We start from the raw sequence: 14,870 nt of genomic DNA, 5'->3' as shown, positions 1-14,870 counted from the left end.
CACTCAAAATAATATTCCATTTTTAATTGACATAAGCAAATGTTAAGTTAGAAAGGTGACATGAATCTAACACATCAAAATGTTACAAAAATATTAACATATCAGTTGTATGTTTATTTTACATTGAAGTAATAATCAAAATGTGGTAATACAAGAAAAATATTCTACATATGGACGCACAATTTTTTATGTAAGGTATATATAACTTTTATTTAAGATAAAGATGCAGTTAATATAAATTCTAATAATCTAGATTATTCTATATAATACAAATTCTATAATAATAATATACCTAAATTCTATTAATCTAGATTCAATTCTAATTAAAAAAGATAACACTTCTTTTATCTAAGATAAAGATAACATAAATTCAATAATCTATGTAAGATGACGCGATTTCTTTATCTAGATAATTGTATACAGATAACGCAAACACTGACCGTATCACATGACGGAATCTATACCAGCTGTTACGCGGCGTTAAGATTACGCAAGTTAATAAATCCATCGCGCGAATTAAATCGTTGCACTCACGATGTCGCGCGATTAATTGCGTTCGCTCGCGTCGCGGCGTCCAATTTCTCGTCCCATTCAATTCGAGTCGGCAAGATAATCGTTTGATTAGCGAAAGCATAGAAACTCGCGGGAGAACGCGATTTTTTCTCAGCGTTTTACTTTCGTCCGCGCCGCGCACAATGCGAGACGAGCACGTACAACGTACACACACAACGCACGTACGATCGCCGCGATAATTGCGACCCGCGGGCGCAATTAAGATCCAGTCGCGCGGTCCAATCGGAGAATGCACAATGATCGCGCGAATTTAAATAAGAAACCTACGTAGGCCCCATATTAGAAACGCGCGGGATCATCGGCGCGATCATCATTTTCAATGGGAGACCTTGAAGAGTTGCAGCATTTCGTGGGAGAGCGTGACTCAGGATCACGCATGTCCCACGCACATATTGACCCGAGATTATCTCCTCTTTTATAAAAAGAAAGTATGAAGTGTGGAAATGTCCACTAAGGAGGCTTGACTCGAAGCTTTGTGGTCGGCCGCAGCGTTTCGTCCTGGTCCTACACTACTAGACTCATCAGTAAGGCGATGTAGTGTGGGACTTGCCTTAGACGCCTGGAATGAATCCAGAATGATATTCTATTTAAAGGGAATTCGCGCGGCGCGGTGCTTACGCGAACCGAGTGAGTCCCGTGGACCTCTAGTGGCGAGTCACAGAGGTATTATTTCAAACTTCGTTTATCTGCGTTAAGAAAGTGCTTTTTTGACAAAATGAAGAAATTGCAGATATTGTATTTGAAAGTAAACAGTATAATATATTATAGGACCCCGTACATATTGATAATACAAACTATAAAAATCAATGCCTTGAACAATCTAGCTGGATCTTAAATGCTTGTATGATTCTGTGTGAATTTATTTTGTAAGTAATGCAAAAAGTTTGGGGACGCGATTTATAACTTAGATAAAATATTATTTCGATAATAAACATGTTTTTAAAAAATAATCGAGAAAATTTCCATTTAAACTACAAAATTATCAGACATATAAATACTAACCTTATTAATTTTTTTAATATTTATTTTTGTATGGAAGTTATATTAGATGCATCTTTAAACGAAACTTATTCCATTTGTTACTATGTGAATTTTAATGTTTAAAAAATTCATTTTATATTTTTCTCGAAAGTTACGTAAATCTACGTCGTAACATGTATACAATTATTTATAACACAATTATAATTTATAATATAATATATTACAAAATAATTAAATATAATAATTCTCATATATTTTTATAACCTAAATAATATAATTATATAAATCGAATTATAATGTAATTATGGAATCTTTGGTTAATTTATGTGTACATTCTTACCAACTGTAACTTATTGTGTTCTTTGCGTGCTTTAATTTTTTCGCAGAAGAAAAATGAAATATGACCTGAGAATGGAATGAGGGTATAAAAGGTAAAAAGTCGAAATAGACGGCGAGAGGTTAAAGGGGCATGTCGTGAAACAGAACGAAGCTATCGCGATTACTAAGCTGTTTTTCATCGAGAATCGCTGACGGAAGCGATATATTGAAGTCAAGGTTAAACTCGTCAAAACAGTTAGTAGTTTCAAGTCGGTCAAGCCTCGACGCCGCCTCTCAGGAGCTAAAGTTTAATCCGGATAAAGCCAGATGCGCCGTTAATCTGCAGAAATCATGGCAGAAAAATTGGCGCCGGCAAGTTCTGTTTTATAACCGCTACGTACGTGATGTATAATGCACTCGCAATACATGCAAATGATGCAAACGATTACTGCAAGCAGTTTTGTTTAAAAACTATACATTTTTAATTTTTTGTTAGTATTAACCTAAAAACAATTTTATCTCCATCTTTATTCTTGAAATAATAAAAAATTAATGAATTTGTAAAAATTATTTAAACGTCTTCGATATTGCTATTCTTTCGTGTAATTTGAATTAAAAAATTTAATTTAAAACAAAAATAAAATTTATCCTTTGATTTTCTTTGATATGACACAAAAAATTTAATTATTTTTCTCTCAAACAAAGGATGATTAATACCTTCAATTGCGAATGCTTTATTACACCTCGAGAATACTTTGAAATGTGTCTCGTTTCCTTTCGTGAGTCGCAACCTCAAACAAAAGTGTGCCACAGGTGTTACAATAAAATATACGATCAGACTTCGTGGAATGCGGGCGAGAACTGCTGACGATCAAACATTTGTATAAACAATCAATTTATATGTGTTCAATAGTGATTCCAACTGACCAGCAGTCAACATTAATTAAGATAGTTCTTTAATTAGTCACTTAAACGTTTAGCACTTCTGATTGAGCCGCCACGTATATTTTTCAAATCTGACATCTTTAAGTAAATACGATTTTGATTAATATAAATAAAACTCTGCAAATAAATCAAATTAAAAGAGGAATATAATAGTCAACAAGAGTCAACACGAATATCATTACATAATGTTTAAATATTTTTTATTAAAATATTAACATAACTGTCGCATATGTTTCGATCACAGTTTGTCTTCTTTAATGTAAAAAGAGTATAAGATATACTCAAGATTTAAAGTATGGTTTAATAAGAGAATAAAATTAATATTTGAAATTCATGACACATGTAGTGTACAAAGTTGTAGAAGAAAGGAGACGATTATGAAATAGACAAGAAGTTACGGAATACCACGATATCTTGTATAATTTGCGATGCATTCTGAAACCTATTGTAAAAATTGCTTTAGTCTGCTAGACGTTATGACGTGGCCATTGGTCGTTAATGTTTACTGCGTTATCATAAAAGCTGTATTTCAGTTTTGCAGATAACAGACAGTTTTATAGATGTATACTCTTTACGTAATTTTAAGAAATATAGGATATTAAATTTTGTAACTTCAGTCTTAGAGTCCTTCAATTTTTACTTTTTAAATTATGTAACTGAACTCTTTTGATAAAATTATTTATATATATCAATATAATAAATATTAATTATATTTATTACAGTTATATGTTATAATTATTACAGTATTATTATAGTTATAGTTATATTAATTTTTGTCTCTATTTTAGACAATGGCATTTAAATTTTTAAATACATTTTATTTTGTATATTATATATATATATATATACACTTTAATGAAAATTTCTCTTAAATAAATGTATCAATTTTTTAATTATATGTCACTTAAATAAAAATTAAACATTAATTTTTGAAAAGGATAAATATAAATATATCGAAGTCGTAATAATATCGATTAAATGATCGGTTCGAAATGTATCGGTCCAAATGGAGCAAAGCCTCCGATCCTTAAATTGAGTCAGTCGCGCGATTTTCAACGAGGGGCTTGAGTCATCGGATAATTGTCACGATCATCGTATCTCCTGGCCTTCTTCGGACGTGAAAAACGTGCTAATCGCTTTAAGTGGACCTAATACTCGGATCGAGGCTAAATTTCCTATCGGAGCAGCTGTAAAGGCCATTCCTCCTGATCCGTCATCCCACTCGATTTGATCTCACCGCGACAATTTCTAGTTATCAATTATCTCTGCGAGAAATTGACTCGGGTTCGAAGTGTGGGTAGATCCATACACGGATAAAGGCGATTGCTCCAATTGAAGGATACGATAGAGGCGCGCGGGAAGCTCTGTACGCGCACTAGTTTATAACTTGACGTTCAGGCCGATCTTCTCACGTCTCGCCGTGAGAAAGGCGGATGTCCATTCTGAATTCACGGTACGGAACGAGAGGAATCTCTTTTCCTTTCCGCACAACTCGTGTCCCCCCTGCTCGCGATTTTCGCACGTCAGAATTGCGAAAGTACGCCGATATCGTAGCACGCGCGATAGTCGCGGTTTCTCTTTGAAACTGTAACACGCGACCAAGTTTCAGTTTGTCGTTTCCTGAATTCTTTTTACTATGCTATTTTATCACGTATACATATCAAAATTAAAAACATTCCCCCGTTGTGGCATTTTCGAAAAAATTACTTAGATATGCCAGTCAATTTTACACAGATTATCATTTTCATAATAACTTATAGTGTATAAATTAATAATAATTAAATTATTATTAATAAAGTAATAGTAATTAAATTATTATTAATAAATTAATAGTAATTAAATTATTATTAATAAATTAATAATAACCAATTAAATGAGATGTGTTTAGATTAGAATTTTATACATGTGATCTTTGCATTATAGATACCAAATTAGTTTTCGTACGACATTATGAAAGAAAATCTACGATCCGTTCAAGATATAAGATTACACTGATTGTGAGAAAAATGGTCCGGTTGGATTAAACAGTAACTCTGGTGGAAAATGAACGAATCAGAATTTTCTGGTTATGTCTATTAGAATTCTAGTTGAGATAACTAGAATTCTGATTAATATAATTATTCTGGTAAAAATAAGAATTCTAGTAGATTTTACTAGAAATATAGTATTAACCAGAATTCCGGTTATCTCAACTAGAATTCTAATAAATTTAACTAGAAATTTCTGATTCGTCCATTTTCAACCAGACATTTTTTTCAGTGTATATTTAATTTTCGCAACACTTGATGCTTAATTTGGAAACTGCACCATTATAGAATTAATTAGATATAAGACGTGCGATGTTCTTAATTGTATGATAAAAGTAATCAAAAAACAAAATGATATCGTGTATCTTTCCGTAATTGTTATTTCTTTGTTATTATCTGAAGATATCTGCCTCTTGATGTATTTTGCACAATAGAAGACAATTATCTTGGAGAACACATATTAAGCTCAATCTTTACTATATTTCGATCCGGCCTTAATTTTTCCCACGTCGCACCATGTTTTCCTTCGCCTCCTGTCTGCATTCCGCGACGCGCCTCGTTAGACTTGACACGTATTACTTTGCATTCCCCGTAAGCGTCTCAGGCTTCTCGCGATACTCGGCTCATCGGAGCGGATAGACCAGCCGGGAATGGATTCCCAATTTGGAACCAGCTGTGCTTTTCCAGTTCGCTGCCGGAACTTTCCCAGAGCGATGAAGCAACTTGTCCGTCCCGTAGGAATGAGAACGACATGTCGCACTCGATCGCGCTTTGATCATCATGGAATGCGAAGACTCGATAGAATCCAACAATAAGACCTGTTCGCTGAGATTGATTTTTTTAAATATCAAAATAAAAATTTGTCATCACCGAATTTCGAGACGCAGTAATCAAATTAAACGTGTTTTTGAACTAAAAATATTCAATCTGTAAGAAATTTTTATAATGGTTAGAAACAAGATGGTAATGTGGGCTTCTATTTTCTTTTTTATATAATTTTTTATTTTTTAATTATATTTTAACCTGACCTAACTAATAAAATTGCAAATTAAATTTATTAATCGAAATTTAGTACAAAACGCACTTGAAATGATTTACAAAGTGGGAAAACTTGTTTAAATGAAAAAGGATGTTATGATGTGACTATCTGATTTTTTCAGGTTTATTTGGACTTCTTATAAAATCCAAATACTCTTCTCTATAGGGATTTCTTAAAATCATCTTAAAATAATAATCAAAGGTTTACAAAGAAAAACAACCTCCTGCAATGTTTTTCGTTAAAAATCCCAGGACGCATATTATTTACTTGTTAAGAAACCCAATACAGAAACGTTCACAAGATTTACATTTAAAATTATATCCCAGCGATAATATCGAACTCATCGCAAATTTACTGCAACACCTTAAAAATTAATTTAGGTTATAAATTCGTTATTTACGAACTTTAAACCACGTTAACCTTGACATTAAAAATCATACCAAAAAACAATGACATATCTCATAATAGATAAACAATTGTCAACAAAAAATGGCCGTGACAATTGTTTCATAACTTTATTATTTAGTTAAGAACAAATTAAAAACATTTTATATTAGATAAAAGATAATATTAATTATATATATCCAGAATTTTAAGTAAGGCTCGTATTAGCACCTTTTCCTGTATTAATTATCACATTAATATTTTTATTTTTACAGAGTCTTATAGAAGAAGATCGCGGAACCGTTCAAGGAACAAGATCACACTTGAATGTTAAGGCTAGTTCAAGGAATAAGACTATTCTAGTTGTAAGATTAGATATGGAAGAATTTTTTCAAATTCTTCGTTAAAAACTTCTTCATATCTAATCTTCAACTTCGTCACATTTCCTTTGAAAGAGAAATACTTTCAATTGATAGAAGCTGCGGTGATAATCCTGAACGTTGTTCGATTGATTCGAATGAGAACAAACGACGATATTCATCCAGGAGAATCTATCGCGAACGACGAACGTTGATAAGGATGGTTCACGGGCGCGTCGAAGGACTCGCGATAATCGTCGATAACGCTCGTGGAAACGTGACGTCGTGTCAAGACTCAATGTCAGGCCAGCGAGGGACACCTGGGTGACGATTGCATAAACGTGATATATCGGTAATTTTCTGCCCATTAACGTCGACCGTCATCGCGGAAGCGTTGTATCGGGGAATCGCCCGACTGGCACCTCGCACGCGCGAGATCCTTGACATTTCCCTTACGATGCGTACGAAAGATAAGGGAGAGTTGGAGTTATGTGGAAACCAAGCTGGGCGACTTGAAACTGCGACTTATGAGGGGAGTTATAGCACTGTGGTATAATTTCAACAAATTGCATGAAAGTTGCGAAACATCGAGATGGAGAAGTTTGCGAAGTACCAAGGACGCCTTCTATACTCTAAAAAGTATGGGTGTGTATTTAATACCATGCCCGATATTTATATATGTATAATTTTCATAGGTCGGTATTCAGTTCTTATATTCTAAACCGTCTTAAGTTCTGTCTTGAGATGTCACGAACCAATCAGAGGACCGCATTAGCGTCTTAAAACATTACTTTAGTCTTGAAATAAGAACTGACTATGTATAAAAATACCAGCCACACAGAAAAAAAAACTATTGATAAATCAACCATAATACACTCATATATAAGCAAAAATATTGTAATCTTGCTTTAAAAATTTTAGTCTTGAATTTGTATTGATAGATTTTTAATTGAGCAAGTCTTTTGAATTAAATGCAAAGTAATACTTGCATCAAAACAAATTTAATCAAATCAAGATTGATATCTTTGAAGCAAGATTATAATATTTTTGCTTATATATGAGTATATTATGGTTGATTTAAGAATAGTCTTTTTCTGTGCATAGTGTTGATGTTGACATCAACACCAACATGGATTTAATTTAATACCGTGAGTTTAATACTCTGGTTTAAATGATTTAACACCATGTTGCACTATGTTGATGTTTATATCAGCATCAACGCAATGAGAATTATATTTGTAGAGTTTTAACACCCATGATGTTAAAACTCTACATCCATATTTTTTAAAGTGTAGTGGAACAAAGCGTTTTAAGGGGATTCTATAATCGTCTCTTAATAATTGTCATAGTGTTGACATCAACAGCAACATGATGTGGATTTAACACCCTGGCTTAAATGACTTAACATTAACATGGTTGGCATTCTATCACTTTACACGACCGATATGCAGTAAAGATACAAGTTGGACAGCTTCGAGGCATGTCGCATTCAGCACGAGTAAAGCTGAAAAGCGACGGCGGAAGTGAAGGTAGAAATCGATTGGCGGAGCTGGTCGACTGTCAAGTTCTCGGTTCGGCTTGATTAGGGTCTAATTAGCTGCGAAGAAATACCTGTGGATCAAATTTTCTATACTCTCTTCATTTCGCTTTTACAAGAATTATGCAAAGAATTCGAAACTTTTCCGTTTTCCGTTTTATCTTGGATTTTTCTGGGTTTGTAAGATTTATAAGATTGTCGACGCTCCGAAAATTTTTGCAGCAATTCTTATGCGCCAAAAAATTTCGGGTGTTCTTAATTCTTCTAGAATCCTTCGGAGCAACAAAAATTCCGGAGTGTTTTCTTAAAGTATAGAGGATGTCAGTTTTGAAAGATAAACATTATTTATTTAGGCATAAAAAATTTGAGCGATATTTAAAACTTTGCCGATCTCTTCAGGATTTTCTGAGATACAAAGAAATAATATCTAATAAATAATTAATTTGTATAATTATTAAATTATTAGATGGTTATTAAGACTTAGAAATTCTTATCGAAATATTACTGTTAAAATGGCAATTGCTAGCGACATGAATGCGCCGAAATAAAGAAACAGTGGCAAAATAATTCGTCAGAGTAGTCTCTATCGATCGCGTCTTCAAGCGTCGTACCTCCGGAAACGAAAACGTACGATCCGTGACCGCGTTACGTCAAGAACGGGCTTTCAAATCCAGCCACAATCCTTCCACGCGATAGCGAGAGAGAGACGGAAGAGAAAAGGAAGGAAACAACGAGCAGTGCAAGCTTAGAATACATTATCGTAATTTCAAAGCCGTGAAAATTAGATACAGTGATATCTATAAATTGATTACGTCAGAAAAATTCTGATGAAATAGAAATTAATAGCAAGTAGAGACCGCAGAATAAACTAGTGTTCGAATATATCAAAACACTCGATAGTTTCGTGTAACTATATTTTTCGCAAAGTATTTATATCTTCTATAATTCAAATCATACACAGAAATTTCAAAAAAATTTAAGTAAGACCTGAAAATAATTTTATTGGATCATCAAAATAATTATGTGGGACGCTTAAGTTGGATGACAATGCTATAGAAAGTTTTAACATTCCAACAATCAGCTTGAATCTAATATAATTATTTAGATGGTACATGCAAAATTATTGTCAAATGTCTATATCTGGATGAATTTTTAAATACTTTAGCGAAATCGTTTTTCCTGGACACTCTTAATGTTAAAAAAAAGCGGAATAATGTTTCCAAATTAATTAAAAAGGAAAAATAATGTGGAAAGAAAAATCGAAAATCAAAAGAGAGAAAGAAATCAGATGTCATCATAACCTTTATGTAAAATCTCAAACGACGCAATACAAAGTATAACTTAACACACAGCTCGTACAAACGTACGACAGATGGAAAAGTCGCTCAACACGTTTACCCGAAGGATAGTGGAAAACAACAGTAGAGGGAATGCGGGGGCGATGGAAAAAAAAGAGAAAGGCACGATAATTACCAAGGATTCGTCCCCATTGTCAGTGCTCATAGCCCCCCACTGGCGCTAGAGGGACCCAAACTCGTCGCTCGTCGTCGTCGTCTTCGTCGCCGGGCTGTTCGTTGCTCCTCTTCGCGGCTTCGCTTCCGGCAGCAGCAGCAGCAGCAGCAGCAGCACGAGCCGACGACGCTCGTCATTCTGCGCCGAGGCCTGCCCCCCAAACGGGATCGTTCCCGAGGGACTCTACCTGTGATAACCGCTCCGGGCTTAATCTATCATCCAGCATCGCGCCGTACGACGCCGAAATAACTTCTCCTCCTTTTAAGACTGTCAGCTTCTTCTGGGACAGAACAGCACTTTTCAAGGAAAAATGAAGTGACGGAGATGGCGAAAGTGGGACAGAAACAGAGGAAGGATGACAGTGAGGATTGTTACGGATTTAGTCGTCTCGAAGTGGAAAGTGAAGTAGAAAAATAGAAAGAAAAAGAGAGGAAAAAGTATATTGAAGAGGATCCTCTTATATATATCATCTTATATACTTGTCACATTTTTGTGATGCGAGGATAATGAGGACAAAGAAAAAGATGAAATGTGAAAATATGGTAGAATAAGAAGATATGTTTGAAAGAATAATATAAACACATAACTAATAAAAATACAAATTCAAATGAAAAAATTTCTCCGTGAACACTGACAGTACGTAAATTTTTAATTGGCACAATGAAAGATTCAATAGTAGAAGTAGAGCATTAAAAATAATAATAATAATGCTACACGCGACATTACGATAGTAGTTCTCATTTAAGTGAAATAATCAATTACATAAAATTTAAATTATATCATGAATAATAATAGTGAAAGGATAATAGTTGAGAAATTATAGAAACAATAGTTAAATAGAGACTGCGCAATAATGATATAATAATCAGCTTTAATTATAATCAGATAGGATCTATATAGACCACATATTCACAAGAAAAAGAGGAATAATAGTTGAATAGATAGCTGAAGAATTTAAAAAGTAATAGTTGAATGGTAATTGCTATAATGATATCACCTAGTAATCGAACAAGATGCATAAGTAAAAGAAAAGAAACATTATAACAGTAGTAGTTGAATGGTAATAGTTGAAGAATTATAAAAAGGATAGTTGAATAGAGACTGCAATAATATCAGTCTGTAATAATCGTATAGAGTCATAGATCATATATGCGTGAAAAAGAGAAAAAATACAATCATAATAGTTGATGATAACCAACTCTCGTAAAATACTTTAGTATCGTATTTAAACTGTATGATAAATAATAATAGTTGAAGGATAATAGTTGAGGAAGTATAAAAATAAAACACTATGATAATAATAGTTGAGTGATAATCCTCTTTCCTAAGATTTTATAGTATCATATTTGGATTATGTTTATCAACATATTCACTCTATAAAATTTGAATAGTTGAGGAAGTATAAAAATGAAATACCCTGATAATAATAGTTGAGCGATAACTCTCTTTACTAAAATTTTATAGCATTTGAATTATCTTTTTTAACATATTCGTGCTAAAAAAATTGAAGTCTATAACGAATAATAATAGTTGAAGAATAATAGTTGAGAATTATAAAAGTAATAGTCGAATAGAGACTGCGATAATGATATCGACTATAATAATCAGATAAGGCTATAGTAAAGATCACATAGTATACGTAAAAGAAAGAGAAAGATATACTATAATAGTTGAAAGATAACCCTCTCTTCGAAGATTTTATAGTATCATATTTGAATTATGTTTATCAACATATTCACTAGACTCTCGGGAAAGAGAAGGACAGTTATGTGGATAGAGCAATAAAGACTATAGTGATCTCTAGGGACATAGGATTATAGTAGCCGGATAGGGATATCTTAGGCATCACGTCAAGAAGGAAAGAGACAGCTGCAGGAATCTGAAGAGAATAGTACTTTTGGGTATCAGGAATAAAATATAAACTATGTCTCTGCGATATATAGTCACTACGTCTTGGAGTATCCTTGCGGAGTACTTCCACGCTCCCTTCGCACTCTCAGGAGAGCCAGAGCGAGCGCAAGCGAGAGAGAGAGAGAGAGAGAGATGGAGAGCAATGCGGTAAGTACAGGCGCGAGAGAGCCCGAGAGAGGACACTGACACACCAAACGTCAACGACACCTCCGAGCACGTCGTCGCTCCTCTCTCTCTCTCTTTCTCTCTCTCTCTCTCTCTCTCTCTCTCCCTCTTTCTTCCTCTCTCGTTCGCTTTAAGCCTCCCCTTGAAATTTCACTCACTTTACGATCCACACTGTGCGATCTTCGAACTCCGAAATTGCACTTCCGATACTTTCAGGTATGTCGAGACGAATCGCTCGCAAACGAACGCGAACGAACGGACGGACGGGCGGCGACTTCTCTCTCTCTTTCGGGCGAGCGAGCGAGTGCCGTTCCCTGCGAACGGAACGGAACGGCACGGTACGGTACGGTGCGGTACGGTACAGGGGGACCGGGGCACCGCCACACAGGGTCCCCGCTCTTGGGATTGCGAAAGGAAAAATGTATAAAGGCGGGACCGTGGGGGACGCGCGCCCGAGCCACGACGTGCCGGGAAAATTTCCAACCGTTTGGATTCCCGAGCTTCCCTCGCGAGTCGGATCTCGGTGTGCGACTGTGTGGCAAAGTGTGGCAACCACCGTCACGCCGGAGATGTGTACCGGTGTGTGACGAACTTTTTCCCACCATGACGAGATACGGGGTGGGGAGCAGGTACTTACGACGGTACCGCCATTTGTTGTAACGGAGGTGCTCCCCTCGGCTTTGTTGAGGAGAGGGTTTTCAGGGACGGATCGATGAGCCTCAAAGCCTGGCGCTGAGAAATTAAATGGCGCCTAAGTTTTGGAGAAAAAATCTCAAAGCCGAGACGAGTCTCTTTTCCGAGGATGAAAAATTTAATTTATGATTTTACGAATACTTCAATTTGACAGACTTTTAATCCAAATGTTGTCGAGATGTTTAATGTTAATAATAGCAGACTTTAAGATAATCTCTCGAATCAAATTAAGTTTTAATTAAAAGATGATAATAATTTTAAGCGGACTTTAAAACAATCGAATTTAATTTAAGTTTTAATTAAAATGGCACCTAGTTTCGGAGACAAAATTTTTTAAATGTAAAGACTTCAATTTGACAAAATTTTTAACGTCGGGATATTTAACGTTAAGACTTGTAAGTTGCAAAATTAATTAGATAATTATAGTTGTAAAAATAATTAAAATCTTATGCAAGTATTTAAAAAAAAAACTTAAAATTTGTGGGAAATTAAATGAAAAATAATAATTTTAAACGAACTTTAAGATAACCGAATTTAATTTAAGTTTTAATTGAAATCGTATTAAAGATTAAAAATGAATAGAATTAAAACTTTTTTCAAAAAAATTAAAATTTCTCAAATAAATAAATAAAATGTTATTTTTTCATCTACAATATACTTCAAATTTTCATAACAATTTTTATAACAATTATTATAAACTGATCGCATACTTTTACTCTAAAAAAATTTCGCATATTTCCGCATTTTCTGCTATATTGCAGCATGGCAGCAAAATCTTACCATTTTATCGGTCTAGTTTGAAGTTCTCTCTGCTTTCCTTAAGTTCCACGTTGTGCTCCACGTCTAACGTCCGTGATGAGAGAGAGATTTCACGCGCCATGTTTAGAATCGCTATACCACTTTGCCATTTTTGTTGATGCTTTCTGAAGAAAATAGAGCGACTGCATCAGCAGCTTCTCCACTTCTGGATCCGTATATTTTTTGTACGCCGCAGAATTAAGGATTGCACTACTTTATCTATGATAATTTTAATATTATACTTTTTCTAATTTTTCTTCTGTAAATATTATTCTTTGCACTTATTTTTGTATTCGTGAATTTTATTCAGTTTATATTTTATTTTTTTTATAAGAATGTCTTCTATCATATTAATTCCTCAAAAAATGATAATAATACTCTGACGACAATAATAAATGAATGATATAAACAGATATCAATATTGTTGAATTAACGAGCTAATATTTTCGAAATTCGATAATTCAAGTTACTTAAAAATCATTAAACTAGAGGAAAATGAAGACATTAAAAAGAATCGAGAATAATGCGTGAAAGCGACCGACTTGCAATCAGCGACTTCTGGGTTTGACTCTCAGGGACCCTCATCCCACATATTCTCGATTTTATTGAAAATTTGCCAGAGAAAACAATTCTATAATTAAACCTAAAAAACAAAAGGATCTAAGTTCTCTTACTCTCAAGACTGTTTCTTGGTGAGCAAGTCATATAGCTACAAAAGAGCTTTCTCCAAAATGAGAGAACCAATTACCAAAATTATCTGTCAACCTCAGGATAACTTGTTATGATATAAGTATTGAAGAAGAAAAGAACCATCATGGCTTAGAATAAGAGGACATGGATAACAAGGATGGATAAGAACATCTTTTTTAAATGCAAACAAAGAAGCGTTCTGATAATACTCTTTTAGCGTTAAATGTGGTTGTTTGGTTTCTGATTTGGACAACCGCGAGTAACAACGATGTGTGTTTGATTAGAAAGATAATATTTCTTGTTCTGTTAAATTCTCAAGCTCTCTTAAATTATCTCAGGAGAACAGTTCAGCCGCATTAAAAAAAATTTCTGGTTGAAAATGGACGAATCAGAAATTTCTAGTTAAATTTATTAGAATTCTAGTTGAGATAACCGGAATTCTGGTTAATACTATATTTCTGGTAAAATCTATTAGAATTCTTATTTTTACCAAGAATAATTATATTAATCATAATTCTAGTTATCTCATCTAGAATTCTAATAGACATAACCAGAAAATTCTGATTCGTTCATTTTCCACCAGAGTTACTGTTTAATCCAACCAGACCATTTTTCTCAGTGCGTATTTAACGCTAAACGTGCATCAAGAACATAAAGACTGAGACGACAGATATTTAGACAACAGACAGACAGACAGACGAGAGACATTTTTCACAACATTTAATAAAACACTATCAACTATGTATGCCTCTTTTTTACTCAAATACTCTAAAAGTTACTTACATACGTGTATAATTTTTTTATATGTTTATTCCTTTTTTTTCCTTCAATGCCACGCGCGCGGACGTGTCACGTCCCTCTCGCGTTTTAGATACACCCCTCTCCCGACGCATGTCTCTAAAACATTTCGCCACTTTTTGCACCTTTCTCTCTATCGA

General features: G+C 34.2%; 1 protein-coding gene across 2 annotated transcripts in view; it reads right to left on the bottom strand.

The window, feature by feature from the left end:
• Rgl (Ral guanine nucleotide dissociation stimulator-like) overlaps nt 1-12,269 on the bottom strand; it is a 46,979-nt gene extending 34,710 nt beyond the window's left edge. Inside the window, exons 1-2 of one of the 2 annotated variants that reach the window (XM_018505932.1) lie at nt 11,910-12,269; nt 9,637-9,955 (exon numbers count right to left, since the gene is read on the bottom strand). In XM_018505932.1, coding sequence (XP_018361434.1) covers nt 9,637-9,666 — 30 coding nt within the window. In that variant the 5' untranslated portion in view covers nt 9,667-9,955; nt 11,910-12,269. The remainder of the gene's footprint in view (nt 1-9,636; nt 9,956-11,909) is intronic. The other variant, XM_018505933.1, reaches the window with a different exon arrangement.
• Nucleotides 12,270-14,870: the final 2,601 nt, after the last annotated feature.

This window comes from Trachymyrmex cornetzi, unplaced genomic scaffold (assembly GCF_001594075.2).
Source record: "Trachymyrmex cornetzi isolate Tcor2-1 unplaced genomic scaffold, Tcor1.1 scaffold220, whole genome shotgun sequence".
Lineage (NCBI taxonomy): Eukaryota > Metazoa > Arthropoda > Insecta > Hymenoptera > Formicidae > Trachymyrmex > Trachymyrmex cornetzi.
Note: the sequence above shows the minus strand (reverse complement) of the source record. Positions and strands in the feature narration are given on the sequence as shown.